This window comes from Mandrillus leucophaeus, unplaced genomic scaffold, assembly GCF_000951045.1.
Source record: "Mandrillus leucophaeus isolate KB7577 unplaced genomic scaffold, Mleu.le_1.0 Scaffold55, whole genome shotgun sequence".
In the NCBI taxonomy this organism is placed as follows: Eukaryota; Metazoa; Chordata; class Mammalia; order Primates; family Cercopithecidae; genus Mandrillus; species Mandrillus leucophaeus.
Genome location: NW_012105919.1, coordinates 1232271 through 1248053, shown reverse-complemented (window position 1 = coordinate 1248053; position 15783 = coordinate 1232271). Strand labels below are relative to the sequence as shown.

The 15783-nt window shown below is 43.5% G+C and overlaps 1 protein-coding gene across 1 annotated transcript in view; it reads left to right on the top strand.

Moving 5' to 3' along the window:
• The window catches only part of PPTC7 (PTC7 protein phosphatase homolog (S. cerevisiae)), a gene marked incomplete at its 5' end in the record, with an annotated part of 49519 nt that overhangs the window by 28667 nt on the left and 5069 nt on the right, over positions 1 to 15783 (top strand). The window contains 4 exons of the mRNA XM_011997933.1: positions 1259 to 1438; positions 7506 to 7704; positions 13829 to 13952; positions 15521 to 15650. Of these exons, the coding sequence (XP_011853323.1) occupies positions 1259 to 1438; positions 7506 to 7704; positions 13829 to 13952; positions 15521 to 15650 (633 nt within the window). The remainder of the gene's footprint in view (positions 1 to 1258; positions 1439 to 7505; positions 7705 to 13828; positions 13953 to 15520; positions 15651 to 15783) is intronic.

Below are 15783 nucleotides of genomic sequence, written 5' to 3'. Positions count from 1 at the left end.
GGGAGGCGGAGAGTTTGCATTGAGCTGAGATCACACCACTGCACTCCAGCCTGGCGACAGAGCAACGGAGTTTCACTCTTGTTGCCCAGGCTTGAATGCAATGGCGCGATCTCGGCTCATCGCAACCTCCGCTTCCCAGGTTCAAGCAATTCCCCAGCCTCAGCCTCCCAAGTAGCTGGGATTACAGGTGCTGCCACCATACTTGGCTAATTTTTTGTATTTTTAGTAAAGACGGGGTTTCACCATGTTGGTCAGGCTGATCTCGATCTCCTGACCTGAGGCAATCTACCTGCCTTGGCCTCCCAAAGAGATTATACTTTTTTTCATATTAAGTTTTCAAAATCCACTGTGTTTTGTTTGTTTGTTTTTTGTTTTTGAGACGGAATCTCGCTCCATTGCCCAAGCTGGAGTGAAGTGGAGCAATGCTGGCTCACGGCAAGCTTGGCTTCGCAAGTTCACGCCATTTTCCTGCCTCAGCCTCCCGAGTAGCTGGGACTACAGGCGCCCACCACCATGCCCAGCTAATTTTTCGTATTTTTAGTAGAGACGGGTTTTCACCGAATTAGCCAGGATGGTCTCAATCTCCTGACCTCATGATTTGCCCTCCTTGGCCTCCCAAAGTGCTGGGATTACAGGTGTGAGCCACCGCGCCCGGCCCACTGTGTGTTTTATACTTAGAGGGGCACATCTCAAGTTGGGCTACCCCCGTTTCAGATGCTCAGTAGCCACGTGTGGAATGGCTATTGTATTGTACAGTACCGCCCTCTACAGGGTAGAAGGAGAGGGGATGGGATATGTTCTCAATTTTGTTCTTTATTCCCCAGTGATTGACCAGTGTTTGCTGCTTTTGATGTTCTTTGTGATCTCCATCTCTGACTCAGTTGTATCATCACTAGCATCAGCACTTTGTTTAAAAATCAATTTTCATTCTTACAAAAGACAACAAAGTATTAATGACAAATACATCTATACACAGGTGCTAATCCTGCTGAAATTGAACTCTTGGCTGGTAGGCAATGCCACCCTGTGGTAGCTCAAAAGTTTATTCATCAATATATGAAAGGCCAAATTCTAAGTAGAGAATGTGGCTTAGGAGTGTTAGTGTAGAATACATTAAATGTGAGTGCTTTTTATTATGAATTTTGGAGTAAATATATGTAGTAGCATGTAGTGAAATTAACTGTTAGGAGAAAACAGAGGTAAGAATTCCTGAGAAGTTGGTAAGATTGTTCTTTTAATGTATTTTTTTTTTCTTCAGGGGTTGCAGATGGTGTAGGAGGCTGGAGAGACTATGGAGTTGATCCGTCTCAGTTCTCAGGGACTTTAATGCGGACATGCGAACGTTTAGTAAAAGAAGGACGGTTCGTACCTAGTAATCCCATTGGAATTCTCACCACAAGCTACTGTGAGTTGCTGCAAAATAAAGTACCTTTGCTCGGTAAGTGGATATCCTATGTGTTTTCCTCTATTGAAGCCCCCTAGATAGTTAAAAACAAAACCAAGAAAATCACTTATCAGACCAGCTTTTTTCTGAGGCTCTTCCTACTAAGCAGAGTGTGATAGAGAAACTATAGGCTAACCGCTGGGCGCAGTGGTTCACGCCTGTAATCCCAGCACTTTGGGAGGCTGAGGCGGGCAGATCACCTGAGATCGGGAGTTCGAGACCAGCCTAACGAACATAGAGAAACCCTGTCTCTCTATGTTGTTCACATCTGTAATCCCAGCACTTTGGGAGGCCAAGGAGGGCAAATCATGAGGTCAGGAGATTGAGACCATCTGGCTAACTCGGTGAAAACCCGTCTCTACTAAAAATACAAAAATTCACCAGGCATGGTGGCACATGCCTGTAATCCCAGCTACTCGGGAGGCTGAGGCAGGAGAATCACTTGAACCCAGGAGGTGGAGGTTACAGTGAGCCGAGATGGCGCCATTGCACTCCAACCTGGACAACAAGAGCGAAACCCTGTCTCCAAAAAAAAAAAAAAAAAGAGAGAGAGAAATTATAGACTAACCAGAATACTTACTACTGTTTGGAGGGAATGTGGATAGGTACAGCACTTCGGAAAACAATTTGGTATTAAATATGAACACATAGTATGCCGCAGCAATTGCACTTCTAGGTGTTTACCCTAGACTAGAGAAACTCTTGCACAATATGTGAACCAAGAGATATGTTGCCAATAATAGCAGAGAACTGGGGACAACCTAAAAGTCTGTCTGTTGTAGAAAAATACATTGTGAAAAGAAATGACTTAAAGCTGCATGCTCTACTCAGGAACATGTTGTGAAGGGAAGAGAGAACATTGCAGAATTCCACCTAACAGATTCCACATATTTCAAGTTTAGAAACATAAAAGGTTAAAACTGTATTGTTGAGGGATTCTAAAACTTGGTAAAAGAAGAAAGAAGAACAAGAGGAAAGAAAAGAAAGGATCTGGCCTGCAAAATTCAGTTCATTACCTGTAATGAGTTCAAGTTGTGTTTGGTCACCTCACACTAACAGGTGATTAGTTGGTGAAATAACTTGGCACAAATTAGACCCCTGATAATTTTGTATTAGAAAACTTAAAACCAAATATCTAGGGGTTGTTTATCTGGTATGCTAATGGAGCATCCTTTGGCCAGGCCTCTACATTTGTTTGTTAAATGGTTTCCTGGGAACTTACCCAGCCTTCTAAGCAGACTCTCAGGGTATTATTACATTTCTGCTCATTGCCAGCGTCTTTCTAATTACTAGAAAGCCTCCCTCCCAGTCACCATTGACATTTAAAATCAGCCTCTGTTTAGCCGGGCGCGGTGGCTCACACCTGTAATCCCAGCACTTTGGGAGGCCGAAGTTGGCGGATCACAAGGTCAGGAAATTGAGACCATCCTGGCTAACACAGTGAAACCCTGTCTCTACTAAAAATACAAAAAATTAGCCCGTGTGGTGGCAGGCGCCTATAGTCCCAGCTACTTGAGAGGCTGAGGCAGGAGAATGGCGTGAACCTGGGGGAGTTGCAGTGAGCCGAGATCACACCACTGCACTCTAGCCTGGGCAACAAAGCAAGACTCCGTCTCAAAAAAAAAAAAAAAAAAGTCAGCCCCTGTTCAGTGTTAATGGAGATCACCACAGTTGTAGAATTTGCCTTCAGTTTAAAGTCCTTTGTAAGGAGTACTTTTTATCAGTCTGCTGTCTTCTGTCTTTGCGCTGTGATTAACTAACTTGTTTTCCTTCAAACTGAGGAGGAATCTTGTCTTGCAGTTGCAGTATATACTGCTTTGTCTGAATTCCCTGTTTTGGACATGCAATCTGGAGCTTGCCTGGCACAGTGAAACATTCTAGATTCTATTTCTAGCACATCTCTGTCAACTTGCTGTGTGACTTTGGGCAACCCGCTTAACCTCTGATCTCCTTGCTTCACATGTTAAATGGAGAGAGAGCCCCTGGACACAGATTCCAGGGGCCTGCCTCCTGCATGTTCTCAAGAGTGGCTCTGCTGACCCCCTGACCCCCGATCATTTACTTTGACTTGAGATAACCGGTTACAAAACACGTAACTATCCTGATTTTACACTTTAAAAGCTTTGGTTTTTGCTGTGCTTTTTTCCTATTTCTACTTTCCCTTTCTTTCTGTTCACCCTCATGTATCTGGGAGATATTAATAAAATATATTGAAATTTAATGTTAGAGAAAATAATATTTTCTTGCATTGAATATTGTGATTACTTTTTTCTCCTAAAAGGCACATTGAAGTAATCTTTCATCACCATGTTTGACATACCTCTTTTTCACAAAATCTACACATCTCTAGGCTGTTGGTAATGAAACTCAAGCATATTTTGACAAAGACAGGCTGCTGAGTTTTACTGAACTTCAGCTAGATATAATTGTAAATCATGACAACTTTATAAGATGTTAGGTAATTTTTTTTTTTAATCCAGCAATTGCGAAAAAGCCTACAAAGCAATTGCAATATAAAAGGCAAGCTGGTAGCTGTAACCATTTATTTCTTTTTTTCTTTTTTTTTTTTTTTTTGAGACGGAGTCTCACTCTGTTGCCCAGGCTGGAGTGCAGTGGCCGGATCTCAGCTCACTGCAAGCTCCGCCTCCCGGGTTTATGCCATTCTCCTGCCTCAGCCTCCCGAGTAACTGGGACTACAGGCGCCCGCCACCTCGCCCGGCTAGTTTTTTGCATTTTTTAGTAGAGACGGGGTTTCACCGTGTTAGCCAGGATGGTCTCGATCTCCTGACCTCGTGATCCGCCGTCTCGGCCTCCCAAAGTGCTGGGATTACAGGCTTGAGCCACCGCGCCCAGCCTATTTCTTTGACTTTCTAGCTGTGTTTGGGTCTAAGGGCATTACAGACTAATTGCTGACATATATGATTTCCTCAGAAACCCTTAAATGGATTGATAAAGTCCTAAGCAGCCAGCGTATCTTAAGAACGTGAGGGATTGGTCCTAATAAGGTTCTCCCTTTTTCTGCCACACAAAAGGCTTAGTAGTAGTTTACAAAATAAGGGGCTGGGTGATAAAAATATTTCCATTTGAGCATGAGGGACTCGCCTGGGTTCCCATCTATCCGGGTCATTTGTCTAAACATCCTACGCTGTGGTTCTCAGCACCGCTTTTCTTACTCATCTTTGCCTGCTTGTTCCTCTCCAAGCACATGAGAATGATGAGCTTTTCTCCCAATATTAGGCTGCTGGGGCCTGAGCCATGTGCACACATCAGGAATTTGAGGAGGCAAAGGAGGAGGGTACACTCCAAGCCCAGATGGTTCTGTAAGACTGGGCTTATACTCGTTGGTGCTGCTTTGGATACTGAAGCTCAGTCACTCACCAGACTGTTTCGATTCCAACTCGGCGAGTTACTGTTGCAGGGTAGCAAAGGATAGCCTGGCTTCATCAGTGAGTAATAACAAGTCACATGAGTCCTTGCAGCAGAATTTTCAAGGATGTGCTACTCAGGTTGTTTTTCTTTCTCAGAATATAATCCCATGAGTTTTCAGAAGATGTTTTGGGTGGTGATCTATTAATGATAAATGGTTAGAGTTGATGTGCACTGAGTTAGGAAGGAAAGGTAATGGGCAATCCTTGTCCTACTGTAAGCTATGGAGCGGGTTATCTGACAGCACTACCAGTGAGTTACAGTACCCATGCTTTGCTTTTCATTGACACTTAATGGCTAGCATAGTATGAGTTTAGTACTAATGCATATATTGTAGATAACAAGGAAATGGAATTTCTGTACATTAGCATGAGAAAGATATGTATATTTTTAAGTGTTTTTAAATTACTTTGTTAGGACAAAATTAACAAGAATTACCCATAATCCCACTAAGAAAACTATTAATATTTGAGTGATTATGCTTTCAGATTTTTTTTCTGTGTGTATTTTTGCATAGAAGAATGGTAACTTGAATTGAGTCTACTGTGTGCTCACAACAGCCCCATGAGGTAAATACATAGGCACTTAATGTTATTCCCCTCCGCCTTTTTTTTTTTTTTGAGACAGGGTCTTGCACTGTTGCCCAGGCTGGAGTACAGTGGTGCAATCCCAGCTCACTGAAACCTCTGCCCCCCCGGGTTCAAACAATTCTTGTGCCTCAGCCTCCCAAGTAGCTGGGATTACAGGCGTGCACCACCACGTCCAGCTAACTTTTTGTATTTTTAGTAGAGAGGGGATTTCACCATGTTGGCCAGGCTTAGAGGCTTAGTCTCGAACTCCTGGCCTTAAATGATCCACCTGCCTCAGCCTCTCAAAGTGCTGGGATTACAGGCATGAGCCACCATGCTTGTTTTGTTAGGAAGAAACAAGTCTGGAGAGAATAAGTGACTTGCCATGGTCATATAACTGGAAAATGATGACACACTGGGATTTAATACAGCTGGTTCCGTGGCCCATTTGTTTTGTTTTCCTTTTAACCATCATTTAAATAATTTAGACTTTGCCTATTGCTTTTTTAAAAAAATTTACTTCTAGTAAACGTTACTCTTTTTGGTGTACAGTTCTTTAAGTTTTGACATCATCTTTTGTTGTTAAGGAAACTTTCATGAGTTTGTAATCTACTTATTTTAAAGTTATCTTTCCTTTCAAATATATTTTATATAATTTTAATGGCTATAAAATAGCCAACACTATCTGTTGTAAGGGTTTGACATGACTTAACTAATTTTAATCCTTAGAAATAATTCTATGAGGTACTTACTGTTATCCCTGTTTTTGTGGATGAGGAAATTGGGGCACAGAGAGGTTAAGTAGCTCTCTCCGTCACAGAGCTGGGAAGTGGCAGAGTTAGGATTCACACATAGGCAGGCTGACTCCAGAGCCTGTACTCCTGAGTATTACGTGATGGTGTATCTTTGCACTGTATGGATGTACTGTAATTTATTTAACCAGTCCCTTATTTTAGATGTTTAGATTGTTTCTAGTTCTTCCTCATCTTAAGCAATGTTTTTGTACTTAAGTGTTGTTTGTCCCTCTAATTATTTTCTTAGCATAAATTCTCACAGATGGAATTGCTACATGAAAGGAGGTACATTTTTCAGGGCTATCTTGCCCTCCAGGAAAGTTGTTTACTTTTACTTTTCACTTCCGCAGAATGTTCTGTGCAGTGGGCATGTTCCCTACACTTTGTCAACACCATGCATTATCTTTTGACTCGTGTTAAACTAATAGGTGAAAAGCATTACTAGTGAGGTGGTCATTTTTTCATATATTTACAGATCATCTACATTTATTTCTTTGTGAACTGCCTATTTTTCTATGTTGTCATTTTTCTGGTGGAGGTAGGTATAGGTTTAACTGTTAGTACTTGAGAGCGGTCTCTGCTAGTTGTGCCGTTAGCGTTTCAGTCTAGGGAAGATTCTGTGGCCCATGCACAGCTAAGCTATCCTGAGTTCTTTGCCCAGAGTCTCTGTCGAATGAACAGGTTGATTCCACAAGCTGCCTGCAGAAATTTGGTCTTGTTGCCTCATAGTGAGTGAGTCATTAGTCTCCAATAAAAGTTCTTCATGACCTCAACAGATGGAAATCTGGTTTAAAATTGTAGTTATGTGCCCTGTCTTAAATGTTGGTGAATTTTGTGGAGAAGGCTTCCTGCCAGTGACTAATAAGAAATGTCAGGAAAATGTAACATTTTCATTCTGGCATTTAAGTATTAAAACTTAATATCTCAACAACATGCTTTTGAGCATTTGGCATAGATGATAGCACTACTGTTGAAATAGTGTGATTAAATACCAGTCATTTTTATTGCTTTCTATCACTGCAAATGAAAGAATTCAGATCATCGGTGGCCCAATTACTATTTATAATACAAATCCTTTTTCTTTCCCCACCCTGTTAACCCTGATCAGGATATTATTGACATTCATAGAGGATGTGGAGCATAACTAAGAAAGGTCCTGTTTAGGCAAAGGAGGTTCAAATTATGGTGTGTTGCTCTTTGGGGTTATGTGTTAATGTGTGTGCAAAGGCAGCCTAGGAAGAAAAAATAAATGGAGATGATTTTTGTTTCTAGGTAGCAGCACCGCCTGCATTGTGGTGCTAGACAGAACCAGCCACCGCTTACACACGGCAAACCTGGGCGATTCAGGCTTCCTGGTTGTCAGGGGTGGTGAAGTTGTGCACCGATCAGATGAGCAGCAGCATTACTTCAACACTCCATTCCAGCTCTCAATCGCTCCCCCCGAAGCTGAGGGAGTCGTCTTGAGTGACAGGTAATCTCCCCTCTCAGCCATTAAGTGTGAGCAGGATGTGGTTCATTCATAGTCCCCTCCTGTCCCCCTTGAATGCAGTGAGGTAGGTATTTCCATGAAAAGAAGACACTGAGAATGTTCTCATCAAGAGGACCTTTTAGTTTAACTTTGAAAGATACTTTGCTGAAACTAGACAATCTAGCTCAGTGGAATTCTGATAAATACCCAATAATTTGACAAGACCCTGAAAATGCTATTTCAGGCTTACAGAATATCAATTTTTTCTTATCAACACCACATGGTACATACAGTACCTTTATGAAATTGTGCTGGAGAAATGAGTCATTCATTGTTCATGCATGCCATTGCTTATACAAGATTTTGCATACATTGTTAGGGAAGAGCACAAACAGACATCTGCGTTATTTATCAGAGTAACTTCCTGATTCTCTAGACCTCTTATTACATGCATCAAATAGAACTTGCAGGAAATTGAATCAAAATGGTCTTGAGTGGCTGGGCACGGTGGCTCACACCTATAATCCCAGCACTTTGGGAGGCTGAGGTGGGTGGATCACTTGAGGCCAGGAGTTCAAGACCAGCCTGGCCAACATGGTGAAACCCTATCTCTACTAAAAATGCAAAAATTAGTTGGGCGTGGTGGCGGGCGTCTGTAGTCCCAGCTACTCAGGAGGCTGAGGCAGGAGAATCGCTTGAACCCGGGAAGCAGAGGTTGCAGTGAGCCGAGATCATGCCACTACACTCTCGCCTGGGTGACAGAGCAAGACACCGTCTCAAAAAAAAACAAAACGTTAAAGCCAGAATGGTCTTGAGGTGGGCACAGTGGTGTAGAACCATAGTCCCAGGTACTTGAGAGGCTGAGGCTGGAAAATTGATAGAGTCCAGCCTGGGCGATATAGCGACACCCTGTCTCTTAAAAAAAGTGGTCTTGGATATGTTCTTTGATAATGTTATTGAGGTGTTCTCTTTTTCTTTCTCACGTCTTTTCTCAATTCACTTTTAAATTGTCAAGAACATTCCAAGATGGTACTTTTTTCTTCCCCCCCTTCTCTGAGACGGAGTCTTGCTCTTGTTGCCCAGGCTGGAGTGCAATGGCATGATCTCGGCTCACTGCAACCTCTGTCTCCCGGTTCAAGTGATTCTCCTGCTTCAGCCTCCTGAGTAGCTGGGATTACAGGTGCCCGCCACTATGCCTGGCTAATTTTTGTATTTTTAGTAGAGTTGGGGTTTCACCGTGTTGGCCAGGCTTGTCTGAAACTCCTGACCTCGTGATCCACCCGCCTCGGCCTCCCAAAGTGCTGAGATTAACAGGCATGAGCCACTGTGCCCAGCCAAGACAGTGCTTTTTTGAGTTGACTTTTACAGTTTTTCTTTTCTTAGATGAGTGTCCAGAGTAAGGCAAAGCCTCAGATTTCAGTGTCTTTAACAATCTTATAGCTTTATAGGACCTGGCACAAACATCACTGGCAATTCATAAATGTTGATTAATGGACAATGAACCTTTTGTAAAAATAGAAGCATTCTAGCAAGTACTTGTCTCTGCTTAATAGCTCTTATTAAACCAGCTCTTAGGTCCAAACTAAGATAAAATGAATTATTATTGCCATCTTTTAAACTGGAATGAGCATGTTATATGATTAAATATTTAGTATTGCCCATCTAAAAAGTAACTTTAGCAGTATAAGTAACTTTTTAAAAGTCTAAATATTCTTCCAATTATGGTCACCAGCCCAAATCCGAAAGTAAAAAGTAAAAGTAGGCGGGTGACCATAATTGGAAGAGTATTTGATTCTAGCCCCTTCTTAAGTTGGCTGTAATCTACATTATTGTTAGCCACACTGGAGTGGGGAGAACTCTGAACCCCAAGGCCTGCATAGAGCCCAAGCTCAGATCACAGTTTTTGGAAACTGGTGCTTTAACTTTTTCTTCATTTGATTCTTCTTGTTGGGCTGCCAAGCACCAAAGCAGCCCTGCCATATCTCACACACTGTCTGTGGCACAGACAGGTTGGGGCAGTACTCTGCCGGCGTGCCAACGAGGTGGAGGTGGCTTCCCCTGGAGCCCAGAGACAGCTCGCTAGCATGTGATTTCAGCTCATGTTTCAGTGCAGTCAAAAGTTTCCAGCAGCACAGTATGTTCAATCAAAATGGGCAAAACTGCAGCTGGCGGAACACCAAGCTCATGGGTGGGAGTGTTAGGAGAGGACAAACTGTCCAATGGGAGCAAGACTCTCACAGACAGAATAGCAAAGGACACTCCTGGGGAAAGAAAAACCTCAGCATAAAACAGAGCTTCAGTGCCAACCTGGTCATTAATCTATACTTCTACAATCTGATTAGCTTTCAAAGGCCGAGTAGATGAGAGCATCTTGCATGGTTTTCTCTTTATTCCACAGAGAGAATTGACCTGATTTCCCCCAGTTTTACAGTCTTTTTCCTTTTTTTTTTTTTTTTTCATGCTGCATGTATCTCCTTAGTTAATGGTCCCTCTTATCTACAGAATATTATTTTAACCTTAACTTACAGGTTTTCCTTTAGTAGACATTTTTACAAAATGTTGATTATCTAAATGTGTAAGTGAAAGTCGGTTCCCTGCAGCAGCACGTGGCAGAACTTCATGTGCCACCTTCTTCCTCAGTCAAGTGAAGATAAACCAGAAATTTTCTGAGTGCATTTAGTGTGAATCCTCATAGGCATGTGTGCTTTTGTTTGGTAGTTTTTATGCTTTCTCTTCACAAATGTTGTCACATGTTGCTTACACAAGTGTTGGGGTTTTTCTGTTGAGCTTAGGGTGCTTTGTGTCTGGTGCCTCCCTTCCGGGTCAGTATCTGATTTGCTTTCCTGGCTCTTGTTCCTTAATTACAGATTAAGGCAGATTATCAGATCTCACCTTTCCCTCCCCAGGGAGGCCTGGAAGGAGTGAAACTGGCCTTAAGAAGTACCCAAGAGGCCGGGCACGGTGGCTCACGCCTGTAATCCCAGCACTTTGGGAGGCCGAGGCGGGCAGATCTCAAGGTCAGGAGATCAAGACCACGGTGAAACCCCGTCTCCACTAAAAATACAAAAAAATTAGCCAGGCACAGTGGCGGGCGCCTGTAGTTCCAGCTACTCGGGAAGCTGAGGCAGGAGAATGTCGTGAACCCGGGAGGCGGAGCTTGCAGTGAACTGAGATCGCGTCACTGCGCTCCAGCCTGGGCGACAGAACGAGACTCTGTCTCAAAAAAAAAAAAGAGGAAGTACCCAAGAACCAGCCTCAGGAGGCCATGATCTCTGAATATAAGATCTTTTCTCCCTACCCAGGGTTTTCCCCCATTTTTATGTCTGCATCTGTTTTTTTTTTTTTTAAGAGTTGTACACAAAAAAGTTTAGTGAGACATCTGCCCCTGTTTCTGTCCTCAGCCACATTCTCTCTCCTCAAAGGTAGCCGCTATGAGCAGTTTTTTTTTTTTTTTTTTTTTGAGACAGATCTCGCTCTGTCGCCCAGGCTGCTGGAGTGCAGTGGCGCAGTCTTGGCTTACTGCTACCTCTGCCTCCCTGGCTCTAGCAGTTCTCCCGCCTCAGCCTCCTGAGTAGCTAGAATTACAGGCGTGCACCACCACTATCTAAGTTTTTGTATTTTTTTAGTAGAGATGGGGTTTCACCATGTTGGCTAGGCTGGGCTTGAACTCCTGACCTCAAGTGATCAGCCCATCTTAGCCTCCCAAAGTGCTGGGATTACAGGCATGAGCCACCACCCACAGCCCGCTATGAGCAGTGTCTTTGATTCTCTCCAGATTTATTCTCTGCATATAGAAGCATCCATATCTGTGTGTCTTTCTGCCCTTTTTTTTTTTTTATGGAAATGGTTGCACATACGACACACCGTCTGCACCTTGCTTTTTTCTTCAACAGTATATTGAAGAGTTTTTTTCCCCAATTTGGAGAGTCAAATATTTAGCTGCTTCATTCATTTAGTTATGCAACAGATACTTCTTTTTTCTTTTTTTGTTTTGAGATGGAGTCTCGCTCTGTCGCCCAGGCTAGAGTGCAGTGGCGCCATCTCAGCTCACTGCAACCTTCACCTCTGGGGTTGAAGCAAGCGATTCTCCTGTGTCGGCCTTCCAAGTAGCTGGGATTATAGGCACACGCCACCATGCCACCATGCTTGGCTAATGTTTATATTTTTAGCAGAGATGGGGTTTCACCATGATGGCCAGGCTGGTCTTGAACTACTAACCTCAAGTAATCTGCCTGCCTCGGCTTCCCAAAGTGCTGGGATTACAGGCGTGAGCCACCACGCCCAGTCAAGATACCAAGATATTTCTTGAAGACGTGTTACACCAGGCACACTAATAAATACCCATGTGTGATGAGCACTTTGGGACCCTGGGGAGACACAGAGTCCTTACTGTGCCAGTACACTGTAGATATTTCAAGTGAATGAATTCTTTTTTTTTTTTCTTCTTTTTTTTGAGACGGCGTTTCGCTCTTGTAGCCCTAGCTAGAGTGCAATGGCGTGATCTAGCTCACTGCAACCTCTGCCTCCCAGGTTCAAGCGATTCTTCTGCTGCAGCCTCCCTAGTAGCTGGGATTATAGGCGCATGCCACCACACCCGGCTAATTTTTTGTGTTTTTGGTAGAAATGGGTTTCAACCAGGCTGGTCTCGAACTCCTGACCTCAAGCGATCCGGCCAAGTCTCACTCTGTCGCCAGGCTAGAAGGCAGTGGCACAGTCTTGGCTCACTGGCTCACTGCAACCTCCATCTCCTGGGTTCAAGCAATTTTCCTGCCTCAGCCTCCTGAATAGCTGGGATTACAAATGTGTGCCACCACGCCCAGCTAATTTTTAAATTTTTAGTAGAGATGGAGTTTCACCATGTTGGTCAGGCTGGTCTTGAACTCCTGACCTCAGGTGATCCACCTGCCTTGGCCTCCCAAAGTGCTGGGATTACTACAGGTGTGAGCCACCATGCCCAGCAGTGAATGAATTCTTACAGGATTGGCATGTTGTTCTCCACAGGTACTCATCATTCCACCCTCACAGCACCCCAGGAGCCAGATTCGAATATCCAAGGAAACTGATGAGTGAAATATGTGAATAAGAGAGGGTGGGCTGGGCGACTGGTGATTACAGTGGCTCACGCCTGTAATCCCAGCACTTTGGGAGGCCGGGGCAGGTGGATCACCTGAGGTCAGGAGTTCAAGACCAGCCTGGCCAACATGGCAAAAGCCTGTCTCTACTAAAAATGTAAAAAAAAAAAAAAATTAGCCGGGCATGGTGGTGCATGACTGTGGTCCTACAGGCACTATTTTACATACCTGTAGTCCCAGCTACTCGGGAGGCTGAGACAGGAGAATCGCTTGAACCTGGAAGGCAGAGGTTGCAGTGAGCCTATATCGTGCCACTGCACTCCAGCCTCCAGCCTCCACGACAGAGTGAGACTTGTCTCCAATTGTCTCCAAAAAAAAAAAAAAAAAGGCTGGGCGCAGCGGCTCACACCTGTAATCCCAGCACTTTGGGAGGCCGAGGCAGGCAGATCACAAGGTCAGGAGATCAAGACCATCCTGGCAAACACGGTGAAACCCCGTCTTTACTAAAAATACAAAAGAATTAGCCGGGCGTGGTGGCGGGCGCCTATAGTCCCAGCTACCCAGGAGGCTGAGGCAGGAGAATGGCGTGAACCTGGAGGGGCGGAGCTTGCAGTGAGCAGAGATCATGCCACTGCCCTCCAGCCTGGGCGACAGAGCGAGACTCCATCTCAAAAAAAAAGAGAGAGAGAGGGAGGATGGAATTTGGCTCTAAAGTATTAGGAATAAAGACTCATTTCCACTTGGATTTTAGAGGTGTGTTAGATCTGACTCAGAAGAGAACCCTTCCTCCTTCTCGGCCACTTGTGACTAATCATCATACTTGGTTTTACTCAGGAGTTTCAGTTAAAATTTTGAAACATTTTATATTAGTTTTCAATTAACTTTTTTCAGGGTTGGGAGTTTCAGAGTGACTTTTTTAAAAAATTGATTACATTATTATAAATTAGTTTTTCTTGCAGAAGGCTTATTACATTGTAAAATAGTGCCTGTAGGACATTTTGAACTCATCTCTAAAGGGCCTTTTTAACTTTGTCCCTCTCCTGTCCTTGCCACAGTCCGGATGCTGCTGATAGCACGTCTTTTGATGTCCAGTTAGGAGACATTATCCTGACGGCAACAGATGGACTCTTTGACAACATGCCTGATTATATGATCCTTCAGGAGCTAAAAAAGTTAAAGGTAATTAACTCAAAGGTTAGCTCTTGGGAACAGTGGCCCTCTCTGGACAGCTGAGTTTTATGGATTCAGTTGCATTATCTCTTTGTAGTTTTGGAAAGAACTATTTTGTGAATTTCAGGAAACTAATAATAGCTCTGGTCTTTCAAATAATTAGAGCACTTGGAAAAAGAAGCTTCCTACCCAAGTTTTTCATAGGCTGGTAAAAGTAGGAAAAGTCTAGATGGAGGGCATTTCTTGTTTGTATCTTTATTTGCATTTTAATGGTGTCTAATGGTGTTGGGTCCTGGTTGTCTTTTCTCCTTTTATTCTTCTAACACACCCAGCAGGTGTTGAATCAGGCAAAGACAGGAAATAGTCATGCCAGAGCCAGCCAAAGGCAGCAGGCCGCTGGAAGCCTCAATGTGACCTGAGCTGCCACCGGTAACCAAATAGTTTGGGTTTCTCCCATAGAGAAAGGAAGGAGGTGAAAACTAGGCTTTCAACTTTTTCCTGGCTTTGTGAACACACTCTGGGGAAAATTAGTCTTTTTCTCATGAGTCTTTACCTCTAACAAGTATGACTTTGGGTACATTTCTTTCTTTCTTTTTTTAATTATTTATTGAAGTTGCTGAGATCTAGGGGTTCTTAAAACTGTTTAAGCAGTACTTTCTTCACATAAAATGGGGCATCCTAAAGATCCTCTTTTATAGGGTTGCAGTGAGGATTAACTACAGCCCTGTGTAGGAACTCCTTAGTGCCACGCCTTGTCTGTGGAGTGCAGTGTGAGGTGCTTCCTTGTCGCAGGCACTGTGTTCTGTGTGGTGACACAGTGCTGAGCAGAATCTACACAGTCCCTACCTGTATGGAACTTACATCCTAGTGGAGGAAAATAGATAAATACAGGGAAGTAAATCTATGATGTAATGTGGGTGCTAAATAAGAAGAAAAACAAAGCTGGATAAGGGAATAGAGAGTAGAAGGGACTGCTACTACTTTAGATAGATTGGTCAGGGAGGGCCTTTTTGAGGAGGTGACATTGAAGCAGAGACCTGTCGTTATACTGAAACTAGAGCTGAAGTGGACCTCGTGTTCCCATCCCCGTTTTGCAGATGAGGAAGTTGGAGCAGCAAGGATAAAGTTATGGCCCAAGATTTCACAGCTAGACAGGAATCTCCTCCTGATACAAAATTCTGAAGGTATTTTCACTAGAGCAACTGGCAGCTCTTGGAGGCAAACTGGGGTTGGCCAGGGTGTGTTCCTAAGCAGGGAAGTTTTTGAAGTATCCTTCAAAGGCTATCAGAATCTGCCTTTTCAGTTCATCCTATTTTAGCAAGAATACCTTAAGAATTTCAAATGGGAAAAATGCAAAAATGAAAATCCAAACTTTAGGGCATAAGGCCACCATAGCAAAGGATTTTCTGATTGATACCTTGTGCAGGCAGCACTGGTGTCTTGTTCATATTAGCCAGGGCATGATGTTTTAATGTCTTTTCTAACTAGAATAAAACTTAAATGATGGAAAAGGTGGTTAGATAAATGTTACTGTCTTGAGCATTATGGTAAAATAACTTCCTCATGCTTTATCTTAGAATCCAAATTATGAGAGTATACAACAGACTGCAAGAAGCATTGCTGAGCAAGCTCATGAGCTGGCCTATGACCCAAATTATATGTCACCTTTTGCACAGTTTGCATGTGACAATGGATTAAATGTGAGAGGTAAGCATTCTTTGGGAAGGTCATAGGGACTGGGGACATGGTGTCAGTAGAGTGGAGCATTCTGGGCTCTGGGTGAGACTGTGGAGGTGTCCTCTCCCAGCCCCCAAGCTGTGCACTGGTGGCTTTCAGCAAG